The sequence below is a fragment of the Cyrtonyx montezumae genome, unplaced genomic scaffold (genome assembly GCF_038088225.1).
Source record: "Cyrtonyx montezumae isolate F1298 unplaced genomic scaffold, pur_monq_1.0 scaffold_2, whole genome shotgun sequence".
In the NCBI taxonomy this organism is placed as follows: Eukaryota; Metazoa; Chordata; class Aves; order Galliformes; family Odontophoridae; genus Cyrtonyx; species Cyrtonyx montezumae.
Window position 1 is genome coordinate 23,799,721 of NW_027071936.1, and position 13,203 is coordinate 23,812,923.

General features: G+C 38.6%; 1 protein-coding gene across 2 annotated transcripts in view; it reads left to right on the forward strand.

Annotated features, from left to right (window-relative positions):
* Positions 1-13,203, forward strand: part of BMP2K (BMP2 inducible kinase) — a 59,527-nt gene that overhangs the window by 15,382 nt on the left and 30,942 nt on the right. For both annotated transcript variants that reach the window (XM_065736613.1, XM_065736614.1), the window contains exons 2-7: positions 4,279-4,397; positions 5,729-5,834; positions 7,289-7,431; positions 7,697-7,818; positions 8,902-8,983; positions 9,639-9,771. In XM_065736613.1, coding sequence (XP_065592685.1) covers positions 4,279-4,397; positions 5,729-5,834; positions 7,289-7,431; positions 7,697-7,818; positions 8,902-8,983; positions 9,639-9,771 — 705 coding nt within the window. The remainder of the gene's footprint in view (positions 1-4,278; positions 4,398-5,728; positions 5,835-7,288; positions 7,432-7,696; positions 7,819-8,901; positions 8,984-9,638; positions 9,772-13,203) is intronic.

Consider the following 13,203-nt stretch of genomic DNA (forward strand, 5'->3'; position numbering starts at 1 on the left):
ATAAATTTGTTAGCATGCAGCTTCTCGGACAACCACACTGTGTTTGGTATCTGAAAGAAAAATCTCCAAAGTTTGAGTTCTGCACTGTTTTAAGGGCTTGACTCACAAACAGGTGTTAATTTTATTATCTTGAAGAACTTAACTGTTGTTCTCTACGTAAACAAAAGTGCTGTTTAGTTTGCTTTAAGTCTTCTGTGCACTCAGGAGTGCCTTTACAATCATATCTGTACTGACTATCTGAAGGGGGTACTCCTGCAGAGGAAGGACTTCCCTCCTTGCTTGAACAAGGCAGTTCTTGATGCTGTCAGGATATTGATGCTATTATCCTAATAGGATGCCAGTGAATGCACGCTGTGACAGAGCAAAGGGGGAGCAAAAATCAGGATGGAGAAGAGGCTTGTGTGTATCAGGATCACAGAAGTACAAGAATGTGCTGTGCTTTTCTTAAATGCTATGAGAAGATGTGATCAAAACTGAGCAGCAGGAAAAGACTCTTGACATTGGCTCGTTTATGGATGGTAGGGTTACTTCGGTTTCTGCCAGCAGTCTAGATGCTGCTTAATGCTTACTGAAAAATGACCTTTCCCACTGCTGTATATGGATGTGCATGTGGGCAGTGATAACTGTCTTCTCATGATGTCATGGTTTTATTTTTTTTGCAGAGAAGCAGTTATGTTTTCTTCATGTTTTGTGTCCTGTTTTTCTGGAGGCTGGCTTCGATGTTGTTGTTGCAACTCAGAAGGTTATGGAGGTTGTTGTTTGTTTTAGTTGTATTTTTTTTTCCAGCAAAGGATGTTTTTTGCTAACACAGCATGCACTTGGTGCGTTTAGTGAGCCCTTACTGCTGCTGTTTGTTATGGGCTTGCAGGGACGTTTCTTGCTTAGAGCCTATCTGCAGGGCATTTGTGCTGCTACCTGAGAGGGAGAGTGTGCATATCCCATATTTTGAGTAGATTCATAGCCCCTAAAATGATTCCTGTTTGTGCATATGGCTTCCAAATTACAGTGCTAAGAAGGCTGTGCAGAACCAGAAGGTATGTAACTTTGGAAAAAGGGCATCTCTGCTGAGTTTTCTCTACTGAAACAGGGTCAGCCTGGTTTCAGTAGGTACTGGTGACATGAAGATGATCATGAGCTCCAAAATTAGAGAGCATGTATGTAGACAAAGTGATTGGGTGTCAGGTGATAGAGTGAGACGGTGCAAGTAGTGCTTAAGGCAGAAGTTGTTAATTCACAACACAAATGAATGCACCTAAATTATTAAATTACTTATGTGTTGTGTGTTAGGTTATTTGAAATTCAAGAAAAAAAAAAAGCTTATTGACCTGTGGCTGGTTTGCCATTTTAGTACAGAGATAGATAAGAGCTTACATGTCTGTATTGGGTTGGGTCACTAAAAAATCATCTGCACTTCAGTCTGTTGATCCAGCCTTGTAGATAGAAGGGCACGTGGCCGTCTTGTAAGTCAGTGTCATGTAAGGCTGAGAGCAGTATTTGCTTCAAAATAGAAACTATCCTTCAGGTTTTTCAGCTTCATTAAGGACAGCTTGATATCCTAACTAGAAAACTGCCTCTGGAACTAAATTAATCTTTTTTTTTCTAGTTTTATTGTCTATATATCTATAATAAACAAAAATTTGTTTGGATTATTTTTCTTGGTATTCTTTGTCTTCTTGAAACTGTTACCAGTCTGAAAGATTACAATGATTGCAGAAGATTCTTCAACCTTACTCTTTACCAAAGCAAGCAAAGAAGATACTTTGAATTCCAGCAACTACAGTTTCCTGATTGGAGTTTCAAGAGTGCGAGGTGAAAAATAAGTAGAAAGTTGAGACTGATGAAACCTTAAATGTGCATAGAGAAAAAAGTAAGAAACTCTCAACCAGGAGATGTAGCTGTTGCAGAATTTTTCTTTTAGTTGTTTTCAAATGTGGTTGTTAAGCTTCAGTGTTCTTAAAAATCAGAAGTATCGAAGTTGTCTATCAAGACCTCAAAGACTGCCAGCCTGTTGCTGGTTGCCCCCTTGGTGAAGAATTTGTTCTAGTCAGCTGGTCACTGCACACTTGTCTTGAGACCACTCCTGGCACTTGGTGGTGCCTCTCGTCAGTGAGGGGACTGGGAGGAGTCCATGAAATCCTGAGGAGCTGGGACTTGACGTTGCAGCAAGTAAACAACTGAAATTTGAGAAAGGATCCAGGATGGTAATGATGTTTGATTTATTTTTTTTATGTATTGCGTTACAAGAAACTGAGTTCATTTTCTGTCTTTGCTGACATTAGATAACTTCTTTTTCCAGCTTTTAAAAATGTTGGTACAATGCCAACTGCTGTGCTGACTGACTCATGGAAGTAGCTTTGCTCAGACTCCATTTGTGGATCTTGGGGCAAAGCAACTGCTGGTTATTTCTGATTGTTTTCATACAACTTTTGACCAGGATGCCTATCTGGCTTCCCCTCTTTCCCCCCCCCCTCCAAGGTGTTATTGAGAGTTTGAGTGTTTATAACACTGTTGTTGCTTGATTTGATGCTTTTGGTGGCAAGTTTAACAAGAAAGTATTGAAAAGGTTGAAAGCTTAATGGTTCAGGGTTGCACTTGGTAAAGGTTGCTAGAATGCTGATGACAAACATCCTATAAATATTTATAGACCTATTCAAGTTTTGTTCAGAGTTGATCCATTTATCAGAGAGCCCAGTGGCATTTTGTAGTGGAGATAGCACTTACTAATGGAAAAAAACTTTTCAAGGTCGCATGTTGCTCCTTTGCAAAGTAGGGAATAGTTCTGCTTTCGTGGCTGTTTCAGAGTTTAAGTATTAGTTAATATTGCCACCTAATGGCAAGAAGAACCCTTATCTTGATGCTTTTTCACTACTCTTTTCACCCAATTGTGACTGATCTGTTTGCATGAAAATAGGTGCCGAAGGAATGTGAAATTCAACGTTCAATCTTGTCCTGCTGCTCGGTATTGAGAATATTGACTACAAAATAGTTTTAAGGGTCTATAAAGCTGGTTGAAAAGACAAGAAGTGATTGTCTTCCAATAGTCAGAATTTTGTGCTTTACCTGGATATTCCTTTATATTGCTGGTCAAGTCTTTTTTTTTTTTTTTTTTTTTTTTAGGATGCTGCTAAAATCTTCCAGTAACCATTGTATGCATGCCACATTATTTAATCCCCAAAGCTGGTGGGATGCCATGTGAGATTGCTTTGGCCCACCAGGGTCTGGCCTTAGAACTAGAGTAACTCAGGGGCACGTGTCAGTGTTCCAGGGTACCTTGTGTAAATCAGCTGTAGCTGAAGTGTAGCAAGTTGTAGAGTTTAGGTTGCTGTATTGCAATTGGCACCAACTCTCTTTTGACAGCATTAATACCTCATTTAGCTAAATGAGCAGTTCATTTTTAAGGGTTTTTTACATAAAGAATACATCCTAACACAACTTCCCTCTTTCAACTGTAAATTCTAATGTTCGCATCAGTTCGAGCGCATGAGACTTGTATCAGAAGAGGCACGCTGTGCTTGATGAATGCTGGTTGCTCATTACATTGTGAAACTTGAAGTGTATCGTGCATTTCAGTGGGCTACCTAATTATTAGTGTAGTTAATCCCTTTACTTCACATATTTCTGTCCTGATTTTATGGCTTAGTTCTTGCATGAGTGAAGTTCTTACGGCAGTAGTTGGCTTACTATCAGATGGCAGTTAAATAAGGAAAGCACGGTCTGCCCTGGGGCAGAGTTCTTCAAGCTGTGGGAAAGCTGTCTGTGAACCTTGGGATGATGTGCTTGGAGGCCTTGAGCAGTAGTTCAGAACTGAAAACAGATAAAAGAGGAGAGTATGGGTGCTTTAGTTTATTTTTTTTCCTTTGGCTTGTTGCCTGAATGTTTAGAAGTGTTTTCTGTGCAGACTCTATCTCTTGGCTTCAGTGAATAATTACTGTTTGCATGTTTCTTTTTCTACCAGTAAAGAGGGAGAAGAAAAATGATAATGAGGGGCGTGGAGGTGGGCTTAAGTGTACATCATGTGGTTGAGTCTTCTTCAGTCTCTGCTGAGAAGCTGTGTGACTTGAAAGTCATGAAAGATACTCAGTTACTTACTTTACATCTGTTTTTGTCAAGAATGTTTAATGTTGGTGAAATTGATTCAGTTGTCAAATTGCAGTAATTTTGTCAGTGTTTTTAACTCCTCACTCCATGACTGGCACAAACTTCATTTTTCATTGTCATAGAAGAAAGAGAAGAACTCAGCTTCACTGGCTAGTGTTTGTGTTTTGTTTTGTTTTCCAGGTGGCTTCTCAACTGTGTTTCTGGTGCGTACCCATGGTGGGATACGTTGTGCGCTCAAACGAATGTATGTTAATAATGTGCCAGATCTCAACATATGCAAGAGAGAAATTACTATTATGGTAAGAAATGACTTATTTGTAACTGGAGAATGTGTTCATTTATAATACGCATATATCAAATTTATTTTTAATGACAATCCCTTTCAGACCACCTTTTCACTTTTATGTGCAGTACTGCTTTGCACAGGCTAATACTGAGTGTAGAGCTACTGTGTGATTAATTTCTAAAGCAACTACAAAGGAAGTATAATTTTGCAGTCAATAATGTGATCAGTAATTTTGTTTCCCAATAAAAAAAAGTAATCTTTTCCCTGACTGTAGTGATAACTGATTCTAGAGCCCTCTGCTGGACACAGTTCTGCTAATTGAATTATACTACTGGTCCTTACACGGGCAGTATTATCTCTGCTGGACAGAAGCATGGTCTTGCTAACCAATATGGAAGTAACGGATATGGCTGTAGCTCAGAACTTTGAACAAAATGACATAATCACAGGTTCTGCTGTTTCTGAGCTGCTGACTAGAAAACTGAGAAAGCAGAGGGCTTTATCAGACACGCTTGGATTTGTGATGTCAGGGCAAGAGAAAATCAATTATATTGCTTTCTGGCAGATACTGTGAGGGTAATTTATTTCCATATGCCTCTAGTTTAAACATGTTATAATCATAGCACCTATGTTATCATTGAACATAAGAGCTTCATGTATGTTAAACATAAATGGGCGGAAGCTGTACTGCATACAACAACACTGGTATTGTCAGACATGAAATACGAATGTACCTAATAGTATCTTGCAAAATGGCTCTTCAAAGTTGATGTGTTTTTTTACTGTAGCCTTTTTCTCTTAGGGATATCTTCAGTTGCTTCTGTGTTTTTTACTTGATAGTAGTTCAGGCTATAAATGTTATGACTTGCTTCCAGCTACTTATGGTTGAGGGTTTTTTTTGTTCATAGCATGAGATGCTTTTCTTCAGTGTAGATATTTCTTCTTTTATAATATTGAGATTGGGAATTTACCTTCAAATGGACATGAGTAGCGTGATTCTTCTCTCTCCCTCTCTCCTTCCCTCTCCCTACATATCAAGACTCTAGTTATTGCTACTTGATAATGTTGTTTCTGAATGCTGCAGTGAGGATGTTTACACTGTTGAGCAAATACCGTAAATAAACATTCTTGGTTGAATTGTAGGTATAATGAACTTGATATGTAGCAGTCACTGAACTCTGCTGTCAGTGATGAACTTATGTTCAGTTTTGAGTATTTTATAAAGTTTAGTGCATATGGAGCCAGGACTCACTTTGAAGTCATGAATGCTTCTAATGAAAACCTCTTATATTTATTTGTAAGCATCTTTCTGTGCTGAAGGGTAATGTGTATTTTCTTTTTCAGAAAGAGTTATCTGGACACAAGAATATTGTGAGTTATTTGGATTGTGCTGTTAACTGTATAAGTGATAATGTTTGGGAGGTCCTCATTCTCATGGAGTATTGTCGAGGTAAGAGATGGCTCTTCTGGTTTCAGAGCCAGTGCGAGGGAAATATGTTACGATCACTTGAGATTATTACCTGGTAGTGTTCCTTTAATTCAAAAGGATAGCCTGCATAACTCAAAGCTGCAATCCATTCATTTTGGCTTATTTGTTTGTGCTGGTAGTTACATATTGAATTGCGGAAGTCTGAGAAAATGCTAAAGTCAATTTCACATAGCTTACTTAAGAATATTTAGAAGCAGGGATATTACTTCAAGTAGAAATTGAAATAGTTCTGTTCTACTGTTTGATTAAACATGTAGCTAATATATATTTTGATAGGAAAGATTGGGGAAACTTCTGGCAACTGTCCTGCCTCTCCTATTTTTTGTTTTAAATCATAGGTTCTTTAATCTTAACGTGATGTGTGACTTGTTCTAGGTGAGCATAATGTGGTTAGTGTTGTTGATTCTGGGCATGCAAATAATAGTCAGGTGTCCTGTTTCACAATGTAGCTGTTTCAAACAATATGCGAAACTATGTTACAGACTTCCCTGACTCCCCTCCACTCATATATACTAGAATAAACTTGCTGTTGAGTTGTCGGAGTGAATGTATCTGCCCTTTCTGTGAGAGCTCTTGAGATTCTGTATCACTAGTAATCTTTTCTTACAGTAGTAAATATTAGAGTAATACCTCTTCTGCTGTAGTTCCTGGGAGCGGGTTCCTCAGTGTTCAGCCTACACAGCTAACTGTGTTAGATTTTTCTGAGCCTGGTGTTATGGATAGCTTATTGCCACAAGAAGCTTTTGTTCAACCTTACTTCTGACTCTTCACTTCTAGATTTGAGTTCTGCCTGCATTATTTTGAGGCCACAAGAGCATAAACCATCAGATAACTGGATGATGTTTTCTTGTTGAAGGCCTTCGTATTTAGGAGAAGCACTCTAAGTCCCCATAGGCTGATTTCTGTTAAATGAGCATTATCATGGGAAGAGACAAGTATGATATGTGAAATTACCTTAAGAAACAGGGAAATAACAATTCTTCATCTTAAGAAGGAAACTATGTAAGGGTGGATTAAGGTGGATTAATGTCCTTGTTTTCTTTTTTTCTAAGTCTCTCAGAAAGACAAAGAAAAGTTGTCTGGATTATGAATTACTTTGAACTCTGTTGGGTGACAGCACTTTGGCTGTGGATCTAAATGCAAGAGGCACTTCTGGGGGAGTGTCTTTCTGTGATGGATGCAACGATTTGATAGAAGAATTTCAGTTGGGGATGTTTTTGTTTGAGACCGTACCCTTTCTGCCTAGGATCATACCAGTGGAAGTTTGGAAACAGCTTGATTGTGGTTGTTTTTTTTAAATCAGTGACACAGGAAAGCTGAATTGCACATTATAAATTCTTCTGACATACAAATAACCTACACTTCTGTACATAATGGGAATTATTAAAAAGTAAAATTCTTTGGTGTTCCTTCAGCTGGGCAAGTTGTGAATCAGATGAACCAGCGCCTGCAGACGGGCTTTACTGAGTCAGAAGTAATGAGAATATTTTGTGATACCTGTGAAGCTGTTGCACGGCTGCATCAGTGCAAAACTCCTATAGTTCACCGGGATTTAAAGGTATGAACCTGGTACCTAGAAACATCTGGGTACAAGTTGATGATACACTCAAAAATGGCTGGAAGTGCAGGAACTATTTCACTAAGACTGACTTGTAGTTAGAGAAGCACTTGTAAACAGAGAAACTCAGACAAGAAACTGAAATGCTGTTTTGTTTTTTCTGTTAACTTCCTTGTTAGGGCAAGAATGCATAGTAACAGTTACAGTGGAAATTAATGTAATTATTTTAATCTAATGTTACTGTTTGTGTTAACTTCCTTTCAAGGTGGAGAATATATTGCTAAACGACAGTGGAAATTATGTTCTCTGTGATTTTGGCAGTGCTACAAACAAATTCCTTAATCCTCAAAAAGATGGTGTTAATGTGGTTGAAGAAGAAATTAAAAAGTAAGTTCACATTTAAGTGATGTTAAAAAGTGATGGTTGTGATGTGAGACAGCTGAGTGTGTTATTGTGCATTAGAGAAAGACCTCTGAGTTGTGTGTGCTTACTTTACTATTAAGGATTTTCATTTAACTGTTAAAGATGATTACATTCAAGTTGATGTGAAAATAGTTCAGTTGTTTTATGAAGTACTGATGTTGCTTTTTCTATTTACCTGCTATTTTTGCAAAACAGACTCACATAAAATAAAACTTGAAAGCATGTGACTTCAAAATGAAATGGGTCCTAAATGTGTGCCTGGTTGCTGACCTTTTTAGGAGTTAAAATTTTAACTTCTACTATATTATTATGATTAAGGATAAAGGTCTGAGGGAGAAAAGCACAATAAATTAGCGTTAGAATGAACTTAAGTATGATCTTAGTTATGAGTGCTGTCTGTATCCTTTTCCTTAAGACTGGTCAGAAAATTGTTTTAATTTCATTGCAAGCACAGTATTGAAGTATATTAATTTAGTTTAGTCCCTTCAGGCCATCTGCTGCAGAGAATTAAGCACAGATTACTTGCTCTCAAGTGACCAAGTGATACGTGTGTGTTCTTTCATTTCTTCAGAGTACTTTGCTGCTTTTGTAATGATTTTTCCAGGCTAGTTTTTTTTCCTTTCAAAGCATAGAATCATAGGTTATCTGAAGTTGGAAGGTACCTATGATGATCATTGAGTCCAACTCCATACTGCATTTTTTGATGTAAGATAAAGGCCGTTATAGGACTCAAAATCTTTGCAATGACTTCTTACTGCAGTATTACAGCAGAGCGACTCTTTCATACTGAAGCACATGTATGGGGAGCTAATGTGAGGAGCACATTTTATCTGACTTTAAATTATCATCCATAACACTAAATATTATGTTACTATTCCATACCTTCTGTGATGTTGTAAACACAGTAAATTATTTGCATAGGACTATTTCTGGTGTATATTAGACACTTGTATCTGTGAATGGTATGTGTGTGGCAAATGCACGAAAAGGCCCTGTTGATTCTGAGGCATGTTTCTCATCTCTTCTCTTGCAATTGTGTGCATTTAGGTATACAACACTATCGTACAGAGCTCCTGAAATGATCAATCTTTATGGAGGGAAATCAATTACTACCAAGGCAGATATCTGGGTAAGCAAAAAATCAGGTTCTGTAAAATATGGAACTAATTAAGAGAGGGAGAAGCTGGCTAAAAGTAATGTAGTGAAGCTGGAAAACTAATTATTTAAAATGAAATATACAATGCAAGCATATAATGCGGAGTATACGTTTCTGTGGTAGTTAAGTTTTGTGTAAATAAATTGCATACAATATGTGATGAGCCTGTTAAGGAAGAGATGAAGTAGACTTTCTATCCATTTTATTTGCTCACACTGGTGCCTGAATATCATCAAAGATTTCTCATAGAAATTTGCTCATAGCACAACATGGGAATCCGTTTTTGTTAGACGTGCTTAAGAGCTGTTACGGTGAAGTAAATAAGAACTAAATTCAGCAAAAACACTAATGGTATCCCTGGGTGATGCCAGAATGTGAATGCAGCCCTTGGGTTAGGCTCTACTTTTTGTAGCTTGTTGTCTAAAACACAAGTTAGTGGGAAAGAAGGCCCTTTTAGAGCTGCATTGTATATCAGCTTGTCACATCAACTGTGGTTCATAATGCAGCTGCTACATAACACTGTAAGCATCAGCTGTAGCTAGGATGCAATTAGTTTCTTGTTGGTGCTTCTTTATTGTGTAAATGGCTTGCTCTCATCCTTTTATGGGGCCTGTATTTGTTTTTACAGGCACTTGGCTGCTTGCTGTATAAGCTTTGTTTCTTTTCACTTCCCTTTGGAGAAAGTCAAGTTGCTATTTGTGATGGAAGTTTTACTATTCCAGACAATTCCCGATACACTCACAGTATACACTGTTTGATAAGTAAGTATCTGGGCAGCACAGCAATTCTTTGTGTTGTAAATCAAATAAAACACAAACAGTGCTATTGATGTAGATGAGTTACTTGGGTAGATGTGCATACTGGCTGGGGTTTTGAGTTAGCAGTGGGAGTTGCTCATGGCTACCATGTGCCTTTTAACTCTTGTACTTGTCTGTGAAAGGAGGCTTGCTTACTCCCTAGACTCACTGAATAATTAGGGTTTGAAAAGACCACTAAAGATCATCTAGTCCAACCATTCGCGTAACTGGAGACTCTGCCACCAGGTACAGAACTGAGAAGCTGGCCTGGAGGGAGGTAAGGAAACCTGCAGCAACTTCTTAGAAACTGCCCCAAAAGTGAAATTATTGAGCCAGATACAGATCAGTTTTTCCTATCAGTTATTGTGTTCTAGGCATGTAATGGATGAGTTAATAGCTTAGGAATTAAAATAATCAAAGAAAACACTTCTGAGAACTGCACAGTGAATTATGTATCTCAGCTCAGAGCTTTCTGGTTTCTTTGAGAGATGTGGATTTTCTGTTTGGGCAGCCTTAAAACAGATGCAGAAGGGAGATAAATCAGTAGCTCTCAGTTTGTTTGCCACGATCTTATGTACCTTCTTCGGAGTTTCAGATTAATGGTATTCACTATCTGTGTTAGACAATTGGGTTAACTAGATGAATTTGTAGTTCAAATTTATTGTAGGTACAGAGGTTGTAGAATTGTAGAGGTTGGAATGACTTCTGGAGATCATCAAGTCCAGCCTCCCTGCTGAAAGCAGGTTCCCTGCAGTAGGTTGAGCAGGAAAATGTCCAAGCGTGTTTTGAATGTCTCTAGAAAAGGAGACTCTACAATCTCTCTGAGCAGACTATTTCAGTGCTTTTACCCTCACAGGAAAGAAGTTCTTTTGCATATTGCTGTAAGACTTCTTGAGTTCCAGTTTTTGCCTATTGTCCTGTTGTGTCACACCACTAAAAGAGTCTGACCCCATCCACCTGACTCCTGCATTCTAAATACTTAATACTTGATAGATCCCCTCTCAGCCTTCTCTTTTCCAGGTCTCTCACCCTTTCCTCAAATAAGGGAAATGCTCCATGCCCCTAAGAATTTTTGTGGCCCTCTGCTAAACTCTGTGTAAAAGATCCTGTCATTTTAGAACTGGGGATCCCAGAACTGGGCACAGTGCTTCAGATGCGCCCTCACCTGGGCAGACTAGATGGGAAGAATCACCTCCTGTGCTGTGCTGACAGTATTCTTTTTAGTGCACACCAGGATATCATTATGGCCCTGAGTACACACTGCTGGCTAGTGGCCAGACTGTTGTCCACTAGGACAGTCAGGTCCTTCTCTGCAGAGCTCCTGTGCAGCAGCTTATCCCCTAACCTGTACTGATATATGTGGGTGTTCTCCCTCAGGTGCAAGATGCTATACTTGCTCTTGTTGAACTTTGTCAGATTCCTCTCTGCCCAACTCTCCAGTCTGCCCAGGTTTTGCTAAATGACAGCATAGCTTTCTGCTGTGTCAACCACTCCTCCCAGCTTTCTATCATCAGCAGACTTGCTGAGGGTGCACTCTATCCCTTTGTCCAGGTCATTGATGAAGATGTTGAACGAGAGCAGATCCAGTACTGACCCCTGGGGAACACAGTAGTTACAGGCTTCCAACTAGATTACACTGGTGATCACGATCCTCTGAGCTCTGCCCGTCAGCTCGTTCTCAATCCACCTCACTGTCCATTCATCTATCCTACACTTTCTAACTTCATTAGAAGAATGTTTTGGGAGACAGGATCAAAGCTTTGCTGAAGTCAAGGCACACAGCGCTGCTTTCTCCTCATCTACTCAGCCTTACCAGTCAGAGCTGATAACATCATAGAGCACTTCCATGTTTTTCAAGCATGATTCCCTCCTGGTGATTCCACACTGGCTACTCCTGATAATCTTCCAATTGCTTGGAGATGGCATCAAGAATAAGTTGTTAGATTGCCTTTCCAGGGGCAGAGGTGAGGCTGTCAGACCTGTAGTTTTACTGGGTTGTCCATCCTGCTCTTTTTGAAGACTGGTGTGATTTTGGCTATCCTCCAGTCATCAGACACCTCTCCTGTTCTCTAAGACCTTTCAGAGGTTTGGCAATCACTTCTTCTGGCTCCCTCAGATGCACAGAGATGAATTGTGTGGTGCTGTTTGTAGTGGTTTCACAGCGTATAACATAAATCTGAAAAGGTTTGTGTGCAACCCAAAGGACCAGATGAAACTTTGGTAAAGGTTTGACAGCATGGACAGTATGAAGGAGAATATTGGGAGCGCCTAGTTCTGAGGGCGGTTGTGTGTCTGTTATCTGAATATGGAGATACCGGATCTAATATATGCTGATAAGGAGTGTTTCCAGTTGTCTCTTTCAACTTTAAGCAAGCTTAAAGTTCAACTTTAAGAAAAATTAAGGAAATAGAAACGAGGTCTTATGAACTATTCCTCAGTATTCCTCAGTCTTCAATGTGTAGAGCACACAGTTTGTATTTATATAGTAGAAAATACCATATCCAAAACATGTTCTTGAGGATGCATATGTTATGGAGAATTAGCAGTTACCAAGCCTTCTGCAAATGCTGACAAAGTGAAAACTTTCAAATGATTATTTAATTTTCTTTGTGCTGGGCTGCCAGACAGTGTTACTTTGAGAAGATTACAGGTTCTGATTCTGTCTCTTTGTAAGCATCAATTCTGATTTATTAAGTTTCTGTGAACTGTTGTGCAACATTAAGCATTGCTTTATGGTATGAAATATATGTGGGTGGGGAAGAATCTCATAAGCTAAACTTCTCTTTTTTTTTGGAAAGGAAGCCACACAAAGTTGCAGCTTATCATAAAAGGTATTTAAGGGACTTGTGGCTTTGTTTTAGTTCTTCTGCAGAATGCAAAAAAAAAAAAGTGTTAAGGTGAGCATTGTCTGCCTTGTGAATCTGATATTTTGGGATCAAGTGGCAGGAATTACCTTACAAGAAATGTTTCCACATAATGGCACTGTCATTGTTAATTCAAATCAGCTTTATTTTGTAAAAATCCGTTAAAAAATGGAATTTGCTGTAAACCATGCTGGCTGTGAAATAGTAGCTTCAAGTAAAATTGTATGATCTGTCTAAATGATATTAATACAGAAAATGTTTACATAATTCTGTATGAAACCTTGTTTAAGGTTGACTGCAGTGCTGCATGGTTTCAGAAATGCAGCTTGTATTTTCTCATTAAAAATGGTGACTTAAAATTCCATAGATTTTTCATTTTCTTTGTGGCTGAGTATCTTTTAGAGACTTTTCTGGCTTAGAAAAAAATATTTCACCTTTAAAAAAAAGGTACCTGATGATGTACTAAGTATCATATTGTAAACAAATAAACTAATTTATTTGCTTGATGGATACCAAATGTTATGACTGGGGA